This window comes from Carlito syrichta, unplaced genomic scaffold, assembly GCF_000164805.1.
Source record: "Carlito syrichta isolate Samal-C Ts95f unplaced genomic scaffold, Tarsius_syrichta-2.0.1 Scaffold289251, whole genome shotgun sequence".
NCBI classification, from domain to species: Eukaryota; Metazoa; Chordata; class Mammalia; order Primates; family Tarsiidae; genus Carlito; species Carlito syrichta.
Window position 1 is genome coordinate 496657 of NW_007233347.1, and position 25514 is coordinate 522170.

Here is a 25514-nt window from a genome sequence, read left to right on the forward strand (position 1 = left end):
AAGGTCTCCTAAATCCTAGTTTTGTGTGTTTGATTTACAATTCATCAGCATGTCTTTAAAGCTTTGGGATAACCTTTATTTTTCCACAGCAAATGCAAAGCATCGTACCTGGTTTATTTCCTGAGTGGTTGCTATTTTGTCCTGAAACTGCAGAGGGGAGGCGGGGGGAGGCAGTTTTCTTCTCTTGTACTTTATAGAGGTCAGGCGCTACACAAAGGAGACAAAAGAGACACAGACATCTTCAGTTTCTTAAAATTCCTTCAGAAACATTCACCTATTCAAGTACAACATTCACTTGTATCAAGTACTAGGAGGGAATCAGGAAATGAAAGATGAAGTAGTTATCCTCAAGGAGCAATGTTCAAGTGGCAAGGACAAATCCAAAATCAACAGCCTCAGTCCTAGTGACCAATCCCATAGGAGTGGCAGGGTCAAGGGTCCATGAAGAAAGAGTCTTTCCCCAGGCTATTCCCATTTATACATAAAGCAACCACATGGAAACACAACTGGAACCTAAAGTCTTTGATCTTAGTTCTCAGAGAGCGCCCTTGGCTTTGAATATATTTCTTTCTTTCTTTTTTTTTTTTGAGTTGGAGTCTCACTCTGTTGCCCAGGCTGAAGGGCAGTAGCATTCTCTTGGCCACTGCAGTCTCGACCTGCTGGGATCAGGAGATCCTTCTGCCTCAGCCTTCTAAGTAGCCAGATCTATAGGTGTGTGCCATCACATCTAGCTAATTTTTTGATTTATTGTAGAGACAAGGTCTCACCATGTTGCCCAGGCTGGTCTTGAACCTGCAGGCTCAGGTAATCCTCTCGCCTTGGCCTCCCAAAGGGCTGGGATTATAAGCTTGAGCCACTGTGCCCTGCCAACTTTGAATATATTTCAAATGTGTTCATTTCTTCTTGTCTTGGCATATTCAACATCATTTAATCTTACCCAGGTGACTATTTAACAGCAGACCAGGGAGATCAAAAAGATTTCAACACATGCTCATAACAAGTCGCTTTTCGGAATAAGCCCTGATAAAAGTTTTTTTGAATAGCTGTAGTTTGTTTTATTATGCTAAAATTCAAACGTGAAAAATACATTTCAATTAAACAGGAGGTCCGTCAGGTTACTTGAATGCATCAGTTGCTCTTCACCTGATTTTTACTGGATCTACTCTAGTGGAACAGAGAGACCTATCTGCCCACTTCACTATCCCCTGGACGTCAAGAATTCATTTCTGCCCAGAAGACCCTCTGAGTCATACTCACATGAGGAAAAGTTAAAATCCATCTGAACATTTTTCTATGTTCATGTAAAACTGATAGGTATTTCTAGCCATCAGGTTGGCCATACTTCTTTTTTTTTTTGAGTTGGAGTCACTCTGTCGCCCACACTGGAGTGCAGTGGCCACTCTCGGCCACCGCAGCCTCGACCTGCTGGGCTCCGGCGATCCTTCCGCCTCAGCCCTCCAAGTAGCTGGAACTACAGGCGTGTGCTACCATGCCCGGCTCATTTTGATTTTTTTATTGTAGAGCTGAGGTCTCGCCAAGTTGCCCAGGTGGGTCTCAAACCCGCAGGCTCAGGCAATCCACTCACCTCGGCCTCCCAAAGCGTGGGATTACAGGCTGAGCCACTGAGCCCGGCTGGGTTGGCCATACTTCTAAAGTGTTCAGGTCACCTCTCTGCTTTTATACAAGTCTTTCACTTTTACCATTGTAAGATCCATCTTCCTTTAACAACTTCTTTGGTTAATATTATATCATGGCAACAGTAAAAGACACAGACAGCCTGGGTACAAATCTGAGACCTGGTACTCATGAGCTGTGTGCCCTGAAAGTTACATAACTTCCCCAAGTAGGTTGTATAGAGTGATCTTGCCTAACTCACAGGGTTGTTGGGAGAATTAACTGAGATGTCAAGAATCTTGCGTAGGCCTTGGCACACTGCAGGTGTTTAACGAACATTCAGGCCCCTTTCTCCCAAGTTTTATGCTCTTCCAGAAAAGAGGGAAAACATCTAATTTCTGAGTTGTGAAAATTAAATGAGATAATGTACAGAAAGGTCTTTGACTGCCTGGCACGGCAAGGCACAATAAACGGTAGACAGTATTTTCAGCTCTCTTGGTATTCTCTGCATGTATGCAGGAATCTGGGTTTCTATTTCCTCGGGCTTTGAGGGAAAGCAAACCCATGTTAACTTGGTAACAGTGGTCTTGGGGGACAGGTGACCAATGTGGCAGGCCCTTGGGCAGGCTGAACTTATTAATATGATTTTTAGGATATGCTCTGGTTTGGGAAGAGGTAGTCAGTCTTTCTGATTTGGGGTTTGAAGAGATGATGGTTTTCTTTTTTTTTAGAAAGCAGGATTTATTGAGAACATAGAAAAGCTCCCACAGTGGCAGGGGACCCCAGGGGGTTGCCCGAGATGATGATTTTCTTTTTCTTTTTCTTTTTTTTTTTTGAGTTGGAGTCTCACTCTGTCACCCAGACTGGAGTGCAGTGGCCGCTCCCGGCCACCACAGCCTCGACTGCTGGGCTCCGGCGATCCTTCCGCCTCAGCCTTCCAAGTAGCCGGAATTACAGGCATGCACTACCATGCCCGGCTGATTTTTTGATTTATTGTAGAGATGAGGTCTCGTTAGCGAGGCAGGTCTCGAACCCGCGGGTTCAGACAATCCACTCACTTCAGCCTCCCAAAGGCGTGGGATTACAGGCTGAGCCACCCAGCCTGGCTATGATTTTCTAAGATTCAATATCTTTCGATATATTAAGTAAATATGAGCCTTTAAAAAAGCCCTCAATAATAATAATGGGAAAATAAAAGCTTGTGAAAATTTTTTGTTTTTAAGTACAGGGAATTCCATTGCCTAGAACACAAAGAAAACAGGGAATTTACTCATTTTCAGATTTCCAAAATTTCAAAACTTGAAAATCCTAGTTCATTAGCAGATGGGATTACATTATACCTTTCAAAATATCTCATTGAGAAAAAAAAAAATTAGGCCAGGTGCAGTAGCTCACACCTATAATACCAGCACTTTGGGAGGAGGAGGTGAGAAGACTGAGCCCAGAGGTTCGAGAACAGCCTGAAAAACTTGGCAAGATCTTGTCTCTACAATAAATCAATAAATTTTAGCAGTGTGTGGTGATGCTCACCTGTAGTGCCAGCTACTTGGAAGGCTGAGGTGGAAGGATTGCCTGAGCCCAGCAGGCTGAGGCTGCAGTGGCCATGACCATGCCACTGTACTACAGCCTGGGCGACAGAGTGAGACTCTGACTCAAAAAAGAAAATTTAAAAACACATTTTTTTATTTATTGTAGAGTCGAGGTCTCACCAAGTTGCTCAGGCTGGTCTTGAACTCCCAGGCTCAGGCAATCCACTTACCTCGACCTCCCAAAGTGCTGGGATTACAGCCTGAGCCACCGTGCCCGGCCTTGATAACAAAAATTAAAGTAACTCAGGTGATTTCCTAGTATTACTTATTTGAGTCTTTCATTTTTTTAAAAAAGAAAACTAAGTAAGCCATATACTATGACGCTCAGTCAGTGTTTACCAGCCTTATAAAATCCGTATTGATCTTCCTGCTATCTTGAAAGCTGTCTTCCATTAATGTCACTCGTGAGTGCTGGAGTAAAGACAAGAGGAAGGACACAGACATGCACCCCTGTGGTTTGGGACTCTCTTTCCAAAATACAGTATGGAGACAGCAGACATGGGGAGCCCTCTTCATCTGGTAAAAACTCTGTGACTCCAATAAGTGCCACAAACATGCCAGTGCAGATGCAACCTCTGCCATTCACAGTAGTTCCGGCAAGTATCTTCCCATAAAGGTCATGGGTTCTCACTGCTGTGTCTCTCCTTCTGGCAGCCTGGTCCAACCAAAGTGTCTTTTTTCAATCGCTCAGAACAAGGGGACCAACAAATAAATGACCCGTTTAGTCAAAACATTTGCTCTGAGACACTTACGACTACAATCTTAGGGTGATCCTGAGTTTAAATCTCACAGCATCATATGTGGATTTGACACTCATGATGGCAATGTACTTCAGTCACTATTTTGAAAAAAAAAAAAGGAATGTGGGCTGGGACAACAGAGAAGTTTAGAACTCAGTTCCCAGCTCTCGTGGGAGATAGGTTCCAAGACCCGCTCCCCCCCCCAAGTAGATACCTGAAGTCGCAGATAGTACTGAATCCTATATATGCTACGTTTTTTGGATTTGGTCACTGACAGGCAGGCAGCAACTACAGGGTGGATCCACTGGACAGAGGGTTGATTGACATCCCAGCCGGACAGAGCAGAAGGGCACGAGATTTCACCATGCTACTCAGAATGGCATGCAGTTTAACACTAATAACTTGCTTATTTCTGGAATTTCCATTTAATATTTTTGGACCACTGATGACCATGGGTAATTGAAACCTCAGAAAGTGAAACCCTGAATAAGGGGAAACTACTGCATAAGTGCTTCTCTGCTAGTGTACACTGTTCAGTTGGACTTTGTGGACACCTAGCCTCCAGAACATATAGGTCTGAGGACACAGCTTTGGGATGGTGACCTGGGATGCAGAACTAGAGGCTGAACCACATGAAATGGACATTTCTGTAATAAAAAAAAATAGGTTGAAAACTAGCAATTCCTCATGCTTCAGTCTAGTAGTTCTCATTGATCTGTGCAGAAGAGAGTTAATATGGCAGGTCCCTGTGCTTATTTTATATATATTCACATGTATTTATTTCCTATATCTATTTGCTCAAATACACCTGCCAGGGATACTGTAACATTTGAATCATGGACTCCTAATGACTTTTCTGATTATTCTTATTCAGCTTTTCCTGAAATTCCTCATAATTATAGTGAAGTTGTATAGCAATTGTCAAAGCTCAGGGGAGATGGCATCAGATAAACCTGGGTTTCAATTCCCCTTCTACCTCAGTTTTCTTTCTATTCACATTTACTCAGCACCCTATTCGGTGGGGCATCTTCAACTTGGTACTGGAAATAATACGAAGTGAACAATATATCGCCTCCCATCATTCCTTTTCCTTTTCTTAATCTATGTTTCTAGGTTACACTGCGTTCTAGAGCTTTGATTTCCCCCAGCAATCTCTTCTCTTTGAAAAGTCATCTTTCATTATGGTCTAAAGTACTCACTGTTTTCTACGTCAGTCACTGTTGTAAGTGCGTTTATAAATATGTTCTCTCAGCACATTCCAGTCTTCCACCTCTAAGGAATATCTACTCTTGTATCTAGGCTATCAAGTGAAACTAGCCAAAATATGAACTAAATGTCCTCACAAAATAAGCCAGCCCTTAACACCAGTCTCTTTGTTGCTATCAATGGAACAACCATATTCCCAGGTTTAGAAATGTAGTAATTTTTCTCAACATTTACAGATGCCCCCAGGGGCCAGATACTGTGCACTGAGAACACGAAGAAGTCACAGCATCTGCTTTCAGGATGTTTATCACCCTTTGGAGGAGACAATGGGCATGAACATGAAATTGCAGCAATGGACCAATTCAGTTTTTTAAAGAAACAATAAACCACAGAGGTTTAATAACAAAATACATGATATAGATAAAGTTACAGGGGTTCAGAGACAGGACCAGGTACTATGGGGATCAGCAGTCATTGAGCAAAGATCTTAAAAGTCCAGGGAGGATCTGGATAAGCAATGAGTAAAGCAGAGAAGGGCCCTTGTTAGGGCAGGGTATGAGCAAAACTACCAAGGCAAGAAATAGGAGAGGCTGTCAGGGACTGTCCAGTCCAAACAGCAGGTTTAGGAAGAGAGCACACTGAAAAGTAGGCTGAGGTCAATGCCTCCTTGGATTCTGAGAATGTGAACTTTACGGTGAAGATAGTGGAAAGTCACTGAAGCAAATCACATGGAACTTCTAGCTGTGGTCTGCTTTAGCTTCAGTGGATTCTGCGTAAATGAAAAGTGAAGTCTAACAAGCCTGAGGGAAATGAATTTTAAAATCTTAAAGGAAACAATAAAAGGAAATCAGACATAACACAGACATCTGAAGAACTCTGCTTTCTAGCTATATAATTTGATAAGTATTCAGATTTTTCCAGTTACCCCTATCATGTACCAAGAAATAATGATTTGACCATTAAGGGGAAACAAGTGACATAAATGAAACTATGTCTATAGCTGAAGAAAGAATAAGCAGGGAAAGAGCGAGGTCCCTGTCGCTCATGATGGAACCGAAGGTGGCTCACACAGCACCATATAGGGACCCTCTGATGGAAATGGGACTCTAGCCACAAACTCCAGGGAGAATGAGCAGCAGGTAAGATGAGGAAATGAGCCTATCAGGAAACAGGTAGGGTGTGTTTTTTGAGGCCATTTTGCAGGCAGGTCAAGAAGATAAAATAGGTCAGGCTCAATGTAATTCCAGCACTTTGGAAGGGCCGAGGTGAGTGGATTGCCTGAGCCCGCAGGTTCGAGACCAGGCCGGGCAACTTGCAAGACCTTGTCTCTACAATAAAAATCAAAAAAATTACCTGGGCTTGGTAGCGTGTGCCTGTAGTTTCGGCTCCTTGGAAGGCTGATGTGGAAAGATTCCCAGAACCCAGCAGGTCGGACACTGGGGTGGCCATGGGTGTGCCACAGCACTTCAGCCTGGGTGACAAAGTGAGATGCCACCTCAAAAAATAAAAATAAAAAGAAGACAAAATATGGGTAGAAGTTGATTGGTGTTATTCACCTTTTGTAGACCATCACACCATGGGGAAGCAGTCACTCCACAATACAAGACTATAGGTATTGTGCCATGACAATTTAAGTAACTGTAGATGCCAAAAATGCTGCAGAGTCTAATTTGACCTTCTATAACAGAATAAACCCATTTCATGGAATGGCGTGACATCTAGCCACATTTAACCTGACTGACATTTTGACACAGTAATAAGAACAAGAAACCATTTTTTCAACATTCTATTGCTCATTTCTTGTTGCAAAAACAAATGCAACTAAATGAGACCATTTGATAACAATGAGTATTTGACTCATACACAGTATCCCGCTTATTCTGACGACAGAAAAATTTCAGTTAAGGTTTACTTTTGCTCTGCATTTCACATATTATAAAAAAGTCATGATTTGGTGGCTACAAGAAGCTGCATTAGAGAGGATGGTAAGAAGGCGTGGGGGCCTTAAAAACTGGGGGGAGCTCGTTCACCAACAACAGTGACTAAAAGTCACTTTCTGATTTCTCCATCTCTTCATAATGGAAAAAAATGTTTAATGTATGACAATGATGAAACATGATATTCAACTAAAAGACAAAGAAATCTGTTCAATACCGAGACAGTACAAACGCAACACAAAGACACTGACTTTATAAATACAATCCAACACTGTGTACAGTTATATGACACATCAGGACAGAACTTACCCGGGTATCACTCTTTATTTTTATATCTGACACTAAGATACGAGGAATGAAACGGAGATGCATAGGTGTTTATTAGTAACCGATAATACTTCAGCTTTGAAAGAGAAGTTGAGGCAGCTGCACTGAACTGTCAAGGTCTATACACGAAATGACAAAAATATTGACAGACCATAACTCTTTCTCAAAAAAAAAATCTATCAATATAATGTAAATAACAGCAAAAGATAATCTACCAAAACCAGTTACCAAGATATTCCTGTAGGATAAAGAGTGGGCTATGTGTTTGCCTCTAAAGAGCTGATATCTAATCATAGTCATCCTATTCTGAACTTAAAGAAACTGACAGCCTCCAAGTAAATGGAACACTGGCATTTAGTCTTTGACATCTGGCCAGGTACAGATCTGTGATAATTTTCCACTTGATCAGAATACCTTGAGGGAAGAAGCCATGTCTTCCATCCTTATAAACTCCAATATCTCTTAGTGTTTAACAAACTGCCCAGCACACATGTGACACTGAACAAATGCCTGAGGAAAAAAACAAAGCAAGAGAAGGAGAGAAAGTGAACCAAAGCCAAAGCCCAGAAAGAAAAAATATTTATGATTAGATAATTAGTGAAAATAAAAATAATGCATTTCTATGTTTTTTTTTTTTTTTTTTTGAGGCAGGATCTCACTCTATTACTCAGGTTAAAGTGCAGTGGTGTGATCATAGCTCACTGCAGCCTCAACTTCCTGGGCCCAAGTGATCCTCTCACCTTAAGCCTGTAGGTGCACACCACGGTATCCAGCTATCTTTTGTGTAATTTTTTTTAAAGATGGAGTCCCACTATGTTGCCCAGGCTGGTCTTGAATTCCTCACCTCAAGCAATCCTCCCACCTTGGCCTCCCAAAGTGTTGGGATTACAGGCATGAACCATTGTGCCCAGCATTTTTTCATATTTTTTGTAGAGAAAAAAGTGACAAAAAGAGTTGTGAGATCAAGGTCACATCCACTTCATGTCAGAAAAGAAAAAAAAAACTTTCATATTATTCTAGGACAGTCTCGAGATTATATTAGGTAAAACTCAAAATCAAATGAATGTTTTTACAACCACAAAATAGAAAGGTCTGCCCAGTATCACTTACAGTGAATATCTCAAGAATGAGAGCCATATTCTCCAAATGACAACAGATTACAGGTTGAGCATCTCTGATCTGAAAATCTGAAATCCAAAACACTTCTGGTCCCAAGCGATTTGGATAAGGGACACTGGACCTACACCACATGGGCAAAAGCATGTGAACATCACAGCCTCTGCTGACAATATCAGAAAGGCTAGGAGACAGGCATCTTGGCTTTGAGAACTCGGCAAACCCCAACCTTTTTTCTAAAGCAATGTAACAAATGCGTTTTGATCATGTGTTAAGTAGCCAAAGAAACATTCACTTTAGGTAACAAGGTGGAAAAGCGTATTTTGGAAAAGCAGGCGGTTTATATATCTTGCGGGAATGGAACCACTTACTCAGCTGTTGTGTCTACCACTAAAAGCAGCTCTTTGATTCATGTTACAAACGCCTTCTGACACATTTAGCTGACAGGAATAAACATGGCACACTCTAAATTCAACCAAAAAGGCTTCTACCTAAAAAATACATAGCTAAAACAAAAACCTTCCTTCAGCCAGATGGCAACACTAAGAATAGAAAAGGCTGTGTTTTCCTCCTGCATTAATATCAACCAGATTAAAAGGCAAGCCCTTTCATCACCATGGGTGACTTACGATCCTGGTGACTTAGCACGGGTCACAATGCTAGCTACTATACAATTTATCCTTGCCCCACAATATGAATGATGCTTATGACTAAGCAATTTCCAGGGAAAAGTAAACAAAAGGGGAGAAAGTCTAATCATCGTGAAGTTTTCCAAATTACCATATTAAAGTTACACAGAGATATGGCAATTCAGAGATTGTAGTTACATTTCTACAGATGGATACGGAGTCTATCAAATTAGACCCAATTCAATTAAACTCAATGTGTAATTAGAAGGAACTATTTAACAACTTGGGAAAGAAAAATAATTAGAGCTCAACTTTATTATACTCTGCTTAATTAAAACAACTAACTAAAGGAGGCTATTTTTACTTTAACAGGATAATGATTTACTTTAAGAAAAACTAAAATGGCGAATGTCAGCATTTTACAAAATGATTATTAGCGGCCATAAGACAGAAAAGCTTTCATACTTACATGCAAAATAAAGGTCTAAGTAGAAAACGTTTGGTTCCTAAAAATAACCCCAAATCAACGGTGGACTCAGTTTTAAATACCAGTTTTGTAAAGAAATGTGAATATAATTTTAATCCCATGAGTATGAGTCAACTGAGTGAAATGAATACACAGAAGAACATTAATAATCATCCCTCCTCCACAGAAAACACTACAAAAATACTTTAAGTTTTCTCATGTAAACTTTGCAAAATTCAGTTCCTATTAAGTGGTGGGTACTAAAAGGTTAAGTTTATCTCAGTTCATTTCAGGTAACCACTGAATAGCTAACTTAAAGGTTGCTTAAAAGTATGAGCCAACCTATTCTCATCATGCTGTCCTGTGCCATGGTCATTTCTACATTGGTGACTGTGTTATGTCTTCCCTCATAAAAACAACAGCCTCACGACTTCTGCCACTATTTACATCTTTCTTTTTTAGAGCAGTTTTAGGTTCACAGCACAATTGGGCAGAGAGCTTACTGGCTCCCATGCAGCTGCAGTCCCACTGTCAACATTCCGCACCAGAGCGGTCCACTTGTTAACACTGGGCGACCTGCACTGACACACATTATCACCCAGTTTACATTAGCAGTCACTCTTGGTGTTGTACGTGCTACTGGTTTTCACAAATGTATAACGACGTGTATCTACCGTTATAGTAGCACACAGAATTCACCCTACTTTTCACAGCCTAGCTCAAGTTTCTCTGTCATGAAATCTTTTTTAGCTAGTCCTATCCCCAGTACAATTATTTCTCTGACTTTTACAATATTCCAGTCTGCCCCATACTATTTAGCATTTGATTTCATTCTAACTTTTTAATTTTTTTAATTTTTATTTTTTTATTCTACCTTTTTTATTTAACCCTTTTTTTTTTTTTTTTATAGGCAGGGTCTTGCTCAGGCTGGTCTTGTCATCCAGTTGATCCTCCCACTTCAGCCTCCCAAAGTGCTGGGATTACAGGCATGAGCCTTTGCGCCCGGTCTTTATATCATTTTATCTTGTATCACTTTCAGAATGCATGCATCCAAAAGTCCTAAATACTGATAGTCATATGAGAGGCAAGACCAAAAAAATGTGTTCCACAGTGAAAAAAACAAAACAAAAAACAAAAAATAGAGAATGATTGATGCAACACCTCTCTCTTGGAACTTCGTACTGCATGTTTGTAGAGCAGGGGCTGTGCCATTCCATGCTGGTTACCCAATAAATATCCATTCTCTGATGTTTCTTTTCTAACAGAACTCGGACTGACACAGAACACAGATCTGACTAATAAGTTAAAAACTGAAGTAGGTTTGCAGGAATGATCCTGAAGGCACAGCAGACTCAGGTGTGTGAACCTGTTTGCTTTCGCCTCTCCTTTTCTTCCTGCTCTGAATATGGATGCAGTGCTCAAGGTAGAGCATCCGTCTGGTCACCAAGAGCTTATCATGAGAGAAAGGCAAGAGAACAACAGAGACCTAGCCCTGACATCGTTAAGCTGTTGCACTAGTTACCAGGAACTGTTCACATCCATGTTTTCTATAGGTAAGAGACAAGTTAATTCCTAATGTGTTTAAATCATTGTTTTGAGGGATTCTGTCCTCACAATTAAAAGTAGTCTCTGCTGGGTGTGGTGGCTCATGCCTGTAATCCCAGCACTTTGCGAGGCAGAGGTAAGAGACTGCCTGAGCCCAGAGGTTTGAGACCAGCCTGGACAACTTGATGAAACCACATTTCCACAATAAATAAAAATCAGCTTGGGGTGGTGGCCTGAACCTGTATTTCCAGCTACTTGGAAGGTTGAGTTGGAAGGACGGCCTGAGCCCAGCCTGGAGGACAGAATGAGAAGGAAAAAAAAAAAGGTAATCTCTAAACTGGGACAGAGATCCCACTGACTGCAGAATTAAATCCATGCACCTTAGCCTTCCGAATGTCTTGTTTCCTATTCAGCATCTCCCTCATTTGAATCCTACATATTCTAATCTCTTCCAGAAGTCAGAAAGCAAAATACGTCTCAGTCCATCACATTAAAGCAGAACAGTTTTAGTTTTGAAAACAGCAGGAGGAATAAAGTCAGGAGAAAAAAACAAGTGAAAGATACCACATCAAGGTTTTAATGACATATGTGACGGAATCCAGTTCCATAGGAATTTAAGCACCTTAAATGCCAGTAGGCTTCTGGAAATAACGGGAAGGGTTTCAGATCATACCTGGTCATCTAGGATCGCACTTGATCATTTTGCAGCCACAATTCTTCTCAAACAGTATCCTAGGGTTCTAGGTTAACTGCAACTCACAGATTGGCCACAGGAGAACTAAGTTACCTTCTCTTTCAACTATTCTATAAATAAACCTTTAACACTAGATAGGTATTAAAGGCATATTACTTATAAAAAGAAAGTACATTGCTTAGTTGATTTAGCTTAATTTTTTAAAATCAAGAGACAGCTAGAGTATGATTTAGCTTAATTTTATTTTTAAAAATAACATTTTTAAGCTTTTCTACACTACAGGAAGAATATGAAGATAAACGTTTTAAAGGTCCATAATTCTATCACCCACATAACCCATTTATCCTAAAAAAAGAAATGTCTGTCAGATAGTTATGAAATTCAAATAGTACAAAGAGCTGTACAATGAAACATACAAGCCTCTCCCTTCTTCCTCCTTCATAAAAAAAAAAATCCTATGTACATATAAGATATTGCTTTCTGTTTATTCAGAACATCATGTTACTTACTCTCTTCCTGCCCCTTTCTTTTCTCATTTGGTAATCTATCTTACTTAACCTACTTTCAAGCTCCTCTGTTAATTGCACCTAAAATCAGTTATTCCAGATTAAGCCTTCTCTGCAAGTTCTCTATTAAATAAATCTTCACTGATGCATGAGACCATGGCCTTGAGTATTGTTTACCTTCCTATATCAGCACCTGATCCCTCGCTCCCAGAATTTGTCTATTACTCTCTTGTATTTTAGGCCTCTGTTTCTGCCAGCCTAAATCTCCACTGGAAAAGGGACCCACTTTCAAGAAAAGCACTACCAGGGAAACTCCCAAGAGGCTTTGCTTTCCCGGGACATGGCATAACGGTGAACAAAAGCAGAAATGGAACCCGCAAGAAGCCTCAATGTTAGGATTGTATCTGCTTAAAGCGAAATTTGTTCCATGTGGATACATTTAACCTTTCTTTCCCTCCCAGTTTTGCAGCTGAACTTGCACTGGTTGCAGCTGTGGCTTCCGCCAACCCTTGGGGGTAGGTGGGGGAGGCACATGGTGGGTTGGCCAGAATAGAAATGCTCCCCTGGTACCTTTCGGCTTCGGAAACGGAGGAGAGTGAAACAAAAGTGCAGGAGAACACTTCCTGGCCACCTTCAGGAGTGCTTCAATGCCTGAACCACAAGACTGTTAAGCCCAGAAGGACTGAGAAGAGCAGACAGCTAAAGTTCCCCCTTCCTGTGATACACCCGGCGGTGATAAGCAGGTGAAGCAGGTGATGGCAGCCAATGACACCTGCAGCCACGGGCAGCATTGGCTCCCACTTGTGGACTCTGCACTCATGCTATTATCAGAGCTCAAACTGTTAGTGACTTTCTTTCTTTATTTTGAAATTATAGTCAAGGGATTGTTTTTTTTCCTTTTATTTAATTTTAACTTTTCAATTTATTTTAAAGATGTGGGGTACAATTCAAGGTTGGGTATACAAATGTTCATTATGCAGGTACCCTTGTTGATGACGTATGCCCCCCAACCTCCCCCAGTTTCCTTCAACTACTGATCCTACCTCTTCTCCCCTGGCAGTTTCCCACTACTGCCAATCTCTTTCTTATACTATTATGATAATTGTTCAAGGACCGCTTATGAGCGAGAACATATAGTACTCTGTTCTTTGTTTCTGTGATAGATCACTGAGTATGATTGACTCTAAATCCATCCAAGTTGCTGCAAAGTCCATGTTTGTCCTTCTTTATGGCTGCATAATACTCCATTGTGTACATGTACCACATTTAAAAATCCAGTCCAGTTTTGATGGGCAGCATGGTTGGTTCCATGTTTTTGCTATTGTGAATAGTGTTGTAATAAACATGCATGTGCAGGTGTCTTTTTGGTAGAATGATTTGAGTTCCTCTTGTTATATTTCCAATAGGAGGACTATTGGGTCATATGGAAGGACAATTTCTAGTTCTTTCAGAAATTGACACACTGTTTTCCAAAGAGGCTACACTAGTTTGCATTTCCACCAAAACTGCTAGTGACTTTCACAGGTGTATGATTAAATTGAGACTATCATCCTGGAGTATACAAAGAAAATGTGACTGAGAAAGGACTTTGGTTTGTTCAGAGTAACAAACCAAGACTCAATATCAGCTGGGAAAAAGAATTTAAATCACAAAGCATTCCTCTGTCCTTAGGCAGAAAGAAAAAGGGAGACTTAAAACATGTTCCGTTTTTAAAATATCACCTTTCAACTAAACATGGCATTTTACTTGTGCTGTTCACGCTCTGATTTGCCACGTCAGTATGTCCACAAATAGGAGATCTCACATTTTGGAGCCTATTGGATATCTAAATGTAGTAACACATGAAAACAAAACAAATGAAAGGAAAGGATCCTGATTTGAAAAACACCCAAACAAGAGAGTGGTTTTACAAGTTCTGCCAACTCTCAGAAGCACACAGATGACTGTGTGGCGGGTGTCACGACTTGGCAAACAGTAGCAGGCCACAAGGAACGGCTCCCTTCAGGGCGGCCTGCACGGCCCATAAAGGAGCACTCCTGCCACTGGGTCCCTCGACCGCAACTGACACGCTTACTGTAAAATAAGTATATTCGTTTAACGTATGCAACATCCATTTCCAACAAGAGAATACAATGACAAATTCTAAGTCTGCCTAAACTATAGGCCCTTTGGGATCGTGAAGAACTAAGCTAACGCTAAGTTGATAAACAGGCTCTTCTTCTAAATGCTTTTGAAATACATCCTATGTGACTGTTTCTTACTTCACAACATCCATGTGGGAGTTGGTGGCCAGGGTAGTAGGAGAAGCCAGGAGGAGGGTGAGAGCGATGGAGAGGGTGACCCAGAGAGATGGCTCCTTCCAGAAGGATGAAAGAAGCCAACAAATACTAAGTGGAGGTGGAGGGAAGGGAGATGCTTTCCTCCCATTGCAGGGAGCGACAGACTATTACTAGCTTGGCCTGGTCCCACACCTCGTTCACCTTGTTTGTTTGTTTTTTGAGTTGGAGTCTCACTCTGTCGCCCAGACTGGAGTGCAGTGGCCGCTCCCGGCCACCGCAGCCTCCACCTGCTGGGCTCTGGCGATCCTTCTGCCTCAGCCTTCCGAGTAGCCGGAATTACAGGCACGTGCTACCATGCCCAGCTGATTTTTTGATTTATTGTAGAGATGAGGTCTCGCTGCCCAGGTGGGTCTTGAACCCGCGGGCTCAGGCAATCCACTCACCTCAGCCTCCCAAAGGCGCGGGATTACAGGCTGAGGCGCGGGATTACAGGCTGAGCCACCGAGCCCGGCTCACCTTGTTTTTTACCCAAACACTTGCTCCTAGACAATCAGTCCTATCTTCCTTTTTTTTTTAAAGTTGGAATCTCACTCCGTCGCCCAGTCTAAAGTGCAGTGGCACACTCACAGATACCCCAGAGTCCACCTGCTGGGCTCCAATGATCCTTCTGCCTTAGTCTTCCAAGTAGCTGGAACTATAGGTGTGCACTACCACGCCCGGCTAATTTTTGTTTTATTGTAGAGACGAGGTCACGTCAAGTTGCCTGGGCTGATCTTGAACCCTCAGGCTCAGACAATTCTCTTACCTCAGCCTCCTAAAGTGCTGGGATTACAGGCTGAGCCACCAGGCCTGGCCCCTATTTTCCAAATTGCAGTGGAGTCACTGTCAGAAAGGAAGATTCTAAAGAACAGTCTGAGTTTCTACCGGATGTGCATGAACCTCTTTTCAGTCTTGGAGGGCCCTTCAAACTTCACACCTTTCCTAGATCTGTTTGGACTGTTCTGAGGGACACAGCAATATGTTTCTTTTTTAGTTTACACATGTAGCACATGCCCAAGGCTTAGCAAAACTTTATTATCCTAAGTCTTTTGTTTTACAGAAGTGGAAAACCTTAGAAAAATTTCAAAAGGGTATGTTCTTTCTGCAAATAGTAAGGTAGGAAGAGATTTCTGACACTGAGTTTGGTCTCCAAGTAGATTAAGGAAGGAGAAAATTACAGGTGAGTAAAGGCAGGGGTAGGGAAAAGGGTTTGGGAGAGACAGAAAATCTACTTTAGAAACAGTAAAATGAATATGAGCAATTTGAGGGTAGATCATTGTACCATTAAATAGATGTTTAGTAAAAATTGAACGAATAAATCTATATGTATTTGTCATAGTAATTGTATGATATCATTACTATGTAACAGGTTAAATAGGCTTTTGTGGGTTATCAGTTACACATGCAAAATTTTTATAATGTGAATACATGTTTTGGTTTTCAAGTCGCTAATTCAAAAATGAACTTGCAGAACACAACTCCCATTTATTATTGGGAATTGCTATTAAAAAAAGTAAGCACAATTGCAGCACTATTCACAATAGCAAAAACATGAAACCAACTGTGCTGCCCATTGAAATCGTACTGGATAAACAAAATATGGTACATATATACAATGGAATATTATGCAGCTATAAAGAACAAACATATGGACTTTGTAGCAACTTGGGTGGATTTAGAGTCTACCATACTGAGTGATCTAACACAGAAACAAAGAACAGAGTACCATATGTTCTTACTCATAAGCAGACCTTGGTATTACCATAATACTATAAGAAAGGAATTGGCAGTAGTGGGAAACTGCCAGGGGAGGGTAGCACACCTCATCAACAAGGGTACCTACATAATGAACATTGTATACCTAACCCTGAATTGTACCCCACATCTTTAAAATTAAAAAAAAATGTTTTTAAAGTAAACACTACAAGAGTCCAGCAAATACATAAGGTAAGAGGCTGTGTACAGTGGCTCACAACTATAATCCTTGGCAGGCTGAGGTAGAAGGATTGCTTGAGCCCAGGAGTTCAAGACCAGTCTGGGCAATATAGCAAGACCTTGTCTCACAAAAAATTTAAAAAATTAGCTAGGCATGGTGGCTACTGCCTGTAGTTCCAGCTACTCAAGAGGCTGAGGCAAAAGGATCATCAGAGATCAGAAGATCAAGTCTGCAGTGAGCTGTGAACATGCCACTGCATTCCAGCCTGGGCAACAGAGTGAGACTCTGACTCAAAGAAATAAATATATATGTATATATGTACACACACACACACACACACGTACACACATACACGTACATAAAGTAGGTGATCATATTTTAGAGCTAGTTAAGAAAGGAAGTTCATTTAATAAGTGTAATTAGTCATTTTGATTTTTAAAATATCTTGTCTTAGAAATAATCATAACTATGTTCCTCAAATAGCACTTCTGGCTCTGCTACTAAATTTTCTTTAAGCAAGATTTTTTGGCAGGCTGGACTTGACATTGTAACTAATATTTGGTGGCATAAATATGGTAACTACTGCTGCCTGACAAAAACTCCATTTTTTCATCTGTCCAAACTAATGGCATTTAAAAAATCATTTGAAAACATCATGAACAAGCATTTACTGAACCTCAAAGCTATTTCTGAATAACAGGAAAGATTCAAAGAATGGCTAATGCTAGTCTCATTAGTGAGAGTTGTGTTTCACACAACGAAAATTTACCTTTTCTTCCTATGGCTCACCAAATTGACTTTAGAAGATCTTAATTGTAACAAAAATCACATTAAAGTGATACATGAATGATAGCTTTCAGAGATTTCAAATTAATGTGTGAACACATTAAAAATAATTATTTAGGTTTTGCACTGGATAACCAATTAGAAACGGTCTTCTGCATTTGCATCTACCCTCTGTAACAAGGATCAGCCTTTAAGGTATTGAGAATTAGTGACTTGAAATGTAATTCTACTACTACACAGTGTTAAAAATAAATACAGATAGCATTTTGTGTGTCACCTTCACCATTAAGGCAGATTTCTTAATAATCTAGCTATCCATGCACTGTGCTGGGCTAGACTTAGTAGGCTAAACAGATGAGCTTCTGGAACCCTCTTGTATGCATGAAATGCTGCTTATACATCTGGTTGAATAGTAGCTCTACAACAAGAAAAAAATGTTTTGCAATGACATGTATTGTTGTGAGAAACATTATTGCCTATGACAGAAGTAACACAGAAGGTATATTCTTTTTTTTAGATTAGAAAATATAGTTTATTATTATTATTTTTTGAGTTGGAGTCTCATTCTGTCACCCAGACTGGAAGACAGTGGCACACTCACGGCCACCCCAGCGTCGACCTGCTGGGCTCAGGTGATCCTACCATCTCAGCCTTCCAAGTAGCTGGAACTACAGGCACATGCTACCATGCCCGGCTAAGTTTATTTATTTTTACTTATTGTAGAGATGAGGTCTCACCATGTTGCCCAGGCTGGTCTCGAACCTGTGGGCTCAGGCAATCCACTCACCTTGTCCTCCCTGGGATTACAGGCTGAGCCACTGAACCCAGCAGAAAATATAGTTTATTTAAAAACTAAATTAGAAAGAGAGAAAGAGGAGATTCACCCCCCAAGGTGGGTAGGGGGCCAAGGCTTATGAAAACATGGCCTGGCCATAGCTCAAAGAGCACATGGCCACACCATAGCTTAGCAAAGCAATGAATGGCCCACAGAAGGTATATTCTATATCTTGAGTCTCCACAAAGAACTGCCTTCCTGTTCCTTTCCATCCTCCCTCCACAGACTGACTTCCAGTCTGTGTGGTCTAAGCTGGAGGTGTTCCCGCTTCCCATCAGAGTGAGACTTCCCAGGATAAAAGCTCAAGTAGCTCTTCTTCTGACTTCTGGGTAACTGAATTGAATAAGGTCTAGAGTCCACTAAGGAGAGGACTACATCAGAGATAGCAGCTCAGCACCGGGAGGGTGAGGATTTCCCTACCTCTCTTCCTGAGCCCTCGGCCCACATCACACAGATGCCTAGAAGCCAAATAGCTTTGTTCCCAAGAATTTAGCCGATTTAGCGAGTTGCATAATTCTTCCCCTGGAGTAAAGCCAACACCATGCCTGTTAGCAGTTCCCCAAAGCTCATTGCTACTTACAGTAGTCAATACAGGCACCGTCTATGCTGGGGTTATAAAAATACCATATTGATCTGACTTATATCAATCTGAGGTCACTTAGCTAAGACTGCATATACGAATGACAGTTTCACCTAAATTTTTAGGATATAGACAGAATTCAGTCATTTCATAGAGGCCCACGATGAAACAACCACTGGCAATACATTTTAGTTTCTACTGATTTGGAAATTATTGTGAACCAGCTTCAAAAGTTTGTCAATTCTCATTTCACTAAAAAAAAAAAAAAAATCTTAGATCATTCTACAAAATTCAATTTTAACAAAAAGTTTAGGCTGTCTGGCCGGTGGCTCAAGCCTGTAATCCCAGCCCTTCGGGAGGCTGAGGCAAAAGGACTGCCTGAGGCCATGGGTTTGAGACCAGCCTGGGCAACATGGGGAGATCTTGTCTCTACAATAAATAAAAAAAAAAATTAGCTGGGCGTGGTAGTGCAAGCCTGTAGTTTCGGCCACTTGGAAGACTGAGGTGAAAGAATTGCTGGAGCCCAGCAGGTTGGTACTGGGGTAGCAGTGAACCTGCTGCTGCACTCCAGCTTGGGCAACCGAGTGAGACTCCAACTTAAAAAAAAAAAAAAGTTTAGGCTGATTATAAAAGCTAGAGAAACTATCCTAATGTCCAAAATGTTGACTATGAATGTTTATATTTTGATTTCAGATTATTATTAGCCTTTTTAAAGATTATTAAAACCATGCTTCAAATTTGAATTATAAATGTTCACCTATGTGCTGCTTCTAAATACGCATTCAACTATGCCCAGCACAGCCTACTGGAAAGTCTACTCTCTCTTATATCGTATCAGATTAACTCAATAAAGAAAGTTGCCTGAGGCAATGCTAACAAAAGAAATAAACCCACAACACCAAAACACTACTGAAAACACTCAACTGACACTTTTAAAACAGGAGAAACACAGATTGCTCATTATAAAATGCAAGCTTTAAGAGGGAAGCAAGACAGAGGTGGAGATGCGGCATTGTCATAGGGCACAGGTTAATATGGAATGACCCCAACTTAAGATGGCTTGACTTAACGATATTTTTTGACTTTACAGTGATGCGAATGCAATACGCACTAGTAGAAATACATTTCTTCAAATTTTGATATTTCATTTTTATTTTATTACATTTTAATTTTGTTATAGAAAAGGCTTTGTGTTAGATGATTTTGCCCAACTGTAGGCTACTGTAAGTGTTTAGGCAGGCAAGGCTAAGCAATGCTATTTGGTAGGTTAGGTGTATTAAACATGTTTTTTGACTGATGATATTTTCAACTTATGATGGGTTCATTGGGACTTGACCCATCTATGTTAAATTGAGGAGTATCTGGACACTCATTTACATTAAAAAATTAAAGTCAGAGTTTTTCTTCATGAAATCACAAGTATGATATGGCTGATTGTTAAATCAACTGGTATTTTCTTCCATAAAATGAATGAGCTAAATCTACAGCTTTAAGGTTTTGATAAAATGTATTTAAAATGTGTATATACTATGCAATTTTCAGAAATCGTATTCTTTGAAACTATTTAAACTTTTTTAAAATAATAATTTTGAACTTCATTTTTTCAATCTGTGAAAGAGTAAATTTGTTTCTCAGTATCAGTAGGGGATTGATTCCAAAACTCTCAATACACAAAAAATCCAAGAATACTCAAGTTTTCCAGTCGGTTCTGAGAAGCCCAAGAATTTGGAAATTTGTCCCTTTGGATATGTGGGTTCCACATCCTTCAGATACTGTATTTTAAGTCCACGTTTGGTTGCCCGACTTATTTATTGAAAAGAATTCCCATGTAAGTGAACCCTCAAAGTTCAAACCCCCGTTGTTCAAGGGTTAGTAGTATACAGTTTTCTTTTTGTTTCCATTTTTTATTATGCTAAAATACACACACAAAAAAATCCACCATCTTTACCATTTTGAAATGTACAGTTCTGTGGTATTAAGTACATTCATGATATGCAACCATCACCACCATCTACCTCCCTGAATCTTTTCATCTTAATGGGTCTGACACTCTAGACCCATTAAAAATTAATGACCCATTTCCTCCTTCCCTGGGCCCTGGGAACCACCATTCGACTTTCTGTCTCTATGATGCTGACTGCCCTAAGTGTCTCATATAAGTGGAATCATTGTATTTGTCTTTTTGTGACTAGATTATTTCACTTAGCACAATGTCCTCAAAGTTCTCCATGTTGTAACATGTCAGAATTTCCTTACTTTTAAAGGTTGAATATTATTCCATCATATGTAGATAGTTTGAAAAATTGATTTTCTAATGTGTATGAAAGCAAAAATGTTTGAAGTCTGACCAACATTTCTCAAAGTCCATGAAAAATGGGCTTTAGAGCCATGGAGGCCCATGAGCTTCCTTTATTGGAAACAAAAATACAGAGTCCTATGTCCCATCACAGACCTACACAATTTGAATCTTTAGGTGCAGGGCCTTGAAATCTGTACTTTGAAGCAAGCATCACAGTTGGATATGATGTACACCCACAGTTGAGAATCACTGCACTTATATGCTATTTTATATTCTACTGCTTTGCTGTGAAACCTTCCAGAAACTATTGTTTGAACCATTTTATGGACTCATATTTATCCTTTCAATCTATGGATAGGTATTTGTTATAAGCTAAATTATACAAACTCAACAGAGGCTACTAATGGGTATTCAGAATGTGTATGGTAATTGACCATAGTCAATGTCAATAGGAACCATCTCTTTATACATCACCTAACAATTTTCAGTGGTATAGAATGGTGATGTTTTCCTTAACATGTTCCTTACAACCGGATACCATTTTTGGATAAGCTGTAAACAACCCCACTACAGAACACAGAGGCAAGTATGCCCTTTAAACAAAAACAAGGCACTACCCACATGAACTAATAATTTACTTAAACAATGGCCCTATTACCTAATTACTGTCAGAAAGAAGAGTTAAAACTCAAGGCATTTGGTATTCCACAGGTACTTTAGGGTTTTGAAAAATTTCCTAGACTAAAATTACATTAATCATGCTACTTGAAGCTTCAATTTTGGGCCTTTTATGCATAAAAACTGAGCAAATGACTCAGTTTAAAATTATTCTTACAGAAGAAGTTTGACCTGCTACTCTCTACTCTCAACAGGTGAGCTGTGCAGACTACCTGCTGAAGCCTAAACCTTTGTTAGTGCTCTTAGTTTCATGTAATCATGAAACATAAGGTCAACTGTTGTTTAAAGCATGTGATTCCACTATTGACAAGGAAAGAGTTAAGGAAAATCCACCCCAAAATAAACCAATTTGGCATATTAATTATTTCAAGCTGAAAGCACTTGAGAAAATAGTTGCAGAAAGGGCAATCTGACTTGTCCTTTGTGCTTGTAGCAAGCCATAAAAATTCCTTTGAGGATACCTTTCCCATAGCAGGGGTAGAAAATGATCTCTTAACACCAGAGACTGGAAATTGCTGCTGCAGTAGATATGGGCAAGTCAACTTACTGAAGAAACTCTAATCTACTTGCTTTACCTACCCCTCCCATGTATCTCCTAGTGACTTCTCTAGAATTTTTTGTCTCGAGCCCAAATCTTTTTTGTCCTGTCATTTCTTCACAAATTTATCATGCTTTGTCTAAACAGTATAAAAGCTTTCTGCTTTGGCCATTTCTTCACGTCTTTACTTTCTTGGAAGGGATCCTATGTACATGTAAAGGTCAGTAAAACTTGTATGCTTTTTTCCTGCTAATCTGTTTTGTGTCCATTTGATTCCTAGACCCCACCAAAGATGTCACATAGGAACTAAGGTCGGTAGAGGTAATATTCAGCTTCCCTTACAACAACCTAGAAGTATTCCAGAAACTTGTCAAGGGTGTAAGATCTTGAACTCACTGTAGCTCAAGTGCTAGCAGAAGCTTTTTTCAAGAAGTTACACTCATGGAGGATCTACAGGAGACACATTTTTCTATACATTCCAAAATCTATCCCTATATTAAGTCAAACTAAGAAAGTTGTGTAAGGAACAATACTGACTCTGTAAAATCTATGTAAAGATGTAAGAAAAACTTAAGTTTCTCCTATACTTTCTCTCTCACACACACACACACCACTTACTGTAACCTCTAGTTACAAAAAAATGTGTGGGGATTTTTTCCCCACCAGCAATCATTTCTGCAGCAGACACCAGCTGGGCATCTTCTAATTCAATTCTGATACTACCTGATAAAAATGCGGGCTCCTATGACCCCCTCCTCAGGTTTGATTAAAATTTGCTAGAGCAGTTCACAGAATTCAGGGAAATATGTTTACTGGTTCATTACACAGGATATGACAAAGGACACTGATGAACACCAGATGAAGAGATGGATAGGGACAGTATGGGAAAAGGGATGTGCCACTCTCCAGGAACCTCTGCATGTTCAGCTCTCCAGAAGTTGCCCAATGCAGTCATTTCAGGTTTTCACGGAAGCCCGGTGACCACTGGTATTCAATTTAACCTTCAATCCCCATCCGTGCCCTCTAATCCTGCCTCAGTCTTTCCAGTGACCAGCCCCATCCTGAGGCTACCTAGGGGCTGCCAGCCACCTGGCATCTCATTAGTGTGCAAAAGATGCATCACTTTGGAGATTCCAAGGATTTCACAAGTTGCATGCCAGAAAATGGGTACAAAGAGCAAATATATATTTCACAATATCACAATCTGTTTTGAAGGTTAATCATCAACTTGAGCATTTGAGGCACCAACACTCTAGAAAGTGTTGTATATATCAGATGCTCAGTCTTTTTTCTTTTGTTTTTTAAATTTTGGTGAATTTCCTTTATTTCTTGCTTTTAAGCAATTATCTTTTGTATAATAAACTCTCCCATATTTTACTAAAAGTATTTTCTTCATTTATTGTCTCTACAGGTGCCTTTCTATGTTTCTCTGACACATAATGAGGTACAATTTAGCACTGAAAACACCACACACCATTTCCTAAATATTCCTCTAAGAATCGAGATATCACTTTCAGGCAAAGGCTTCCCCATAATAGCTGCATTTCTACCCAGTATGAATCTAACTTCTCACAAAGGTGTCCTCTCCAACTTCTGCATTCGTAGTATTTCTTTCCCAAGTGAGTTCTTTGACATATAATGGTTGAAAGATTCTAGTTAAAGATTTCTCCACCTTTCTGCTATCTGAGGATTTTTTTCCTACACAACTGTAACATATCTGTAACATACATGACATAATTCATTACTGAAAGGGTCACATTCACTTCATTTGAAAGGCTTATTCCCTGTTCTATTCCTGATTCGCTACTGAGGCTTTAAGACAGGAAAACAAGAGTTAATCACAGTCTGTTTTCAATTACTCATTCCTACACAGAATAAACAGTCAAGGATAAAACCCAAACCAAAAAAAACATTAAGCGTTTACACCATAACGAGAGTATTTAAAACAATCCTTCTCCCCCAGACATTTCTGGGAATAAAATCTCTCTCCCCTTATATCATAAAGTCAGTTACATAACTTCAGGAGTAGCCACTGGAAGGCATTATGAATGAAACAGAAGGATATCCTGACCAATCTGTGTAATGGTGTAATGACATGATTCTCTATTGAGGTTTAATCAAGAAACATGAAGCTCCTCCCCATGACACTCCATGCTGTCTCTTGACTATTGCTGACGTCATCATTGGAACGTTACACAGAAATCACTTTTCAGTGGTAGTACTGGGAGTAATTGCATTTCTTCCAAGTAACTGATTCTTTTTTTCTTTCAGCAGATGCAAGGTTTCCCATTTGTAACTGCAGTTTGAAAGTATAGGCACTCGCCTCTGGAAAGGCGTTATTTCATGCTTTATTTTATCTTCCAACTTTGGTTCATCTTTTTTCTTTCTCCAAAGTTTATGATTTATGTTATTGCATTGCTCTTTAAGAGTCCCTATAAACAGGACAGAGGCATCAGCCCAATGGCCACACTAATGAAGTTACATGGTAAACTGAGATGAAGGCTCTGAAAGGGAAGAACACCCTTCTGTTAAGGAATACAACAAAGGAACCCGAATCAATGCTACTATTTAAAATTCCATGTAGAGTATCAAACAATGCAGAGTATCAAAAATGTCTTAAAACTAAGATTTCAGAGTCTTTCTTTCTTTTATTCAATGAAGTAGAAACAGGAAAAAAAGAGATATGTTTTACTATTATTTGAACTAGACTTATACTTGATGTTAATACATCTTAAGCTGTAATACTTAAGGAAAAATTTAAAGCCTCAAAGACTGAATCCTTTTTGTCCCTCTAAAATAATGACAAGTACTTGGTGCTTCAATAAAGTAAAGTAAAAATACTCTTCTATCAATATCAATTTATCCTGAAAGTCATCACCCCAAACTCTTCTTAAGCAGCTACTTTGACATGGCACTGGGCTTCTAAAATACAATAATATTAAAATGCTGACTTCTCCCAAAAGACAAGAAAGCCCGAGCAGTGAGGAATAAGAAGCTGCCCGAAGAATGAAGAAATGAGCAGCTTTTGAAAATTAGATCACAAGGATGTGGGATCTGTGCAGGAAAAACATTATAAAAGAACCTCACTTGCAACAAAGACCTTCTGACAACATGGTTAGTGTAAAAAGCTCTTCTATAATGAGTCTTGCCTTTTAAAAGGCTACAGTTGTTTAAG

At 39.9% G+C, this 25514-nt stretch overlaps 1 protein-coding gene across 1 annotated transcript in view; it reads right to left on the reverse strand.

Annotated features, from left to right (window-relative positions):
• The window catches only part of MAP7 (microtubule associated protein 7), a 190038-nt gene that overhangs the window by 86540 nt on the left and 77984 nt on the right, over nt 1-25514 (reverse strand). The window contains exon 3 of the mRNA XM_021710500.1: nt 109-207. Within this exon, the coding sequence (XP_021566175.1) occupies nt 109-207 (99 nt within the window). The remainder of the gene's footprint in view (nt 1-108; nt 208-25514) is intronic.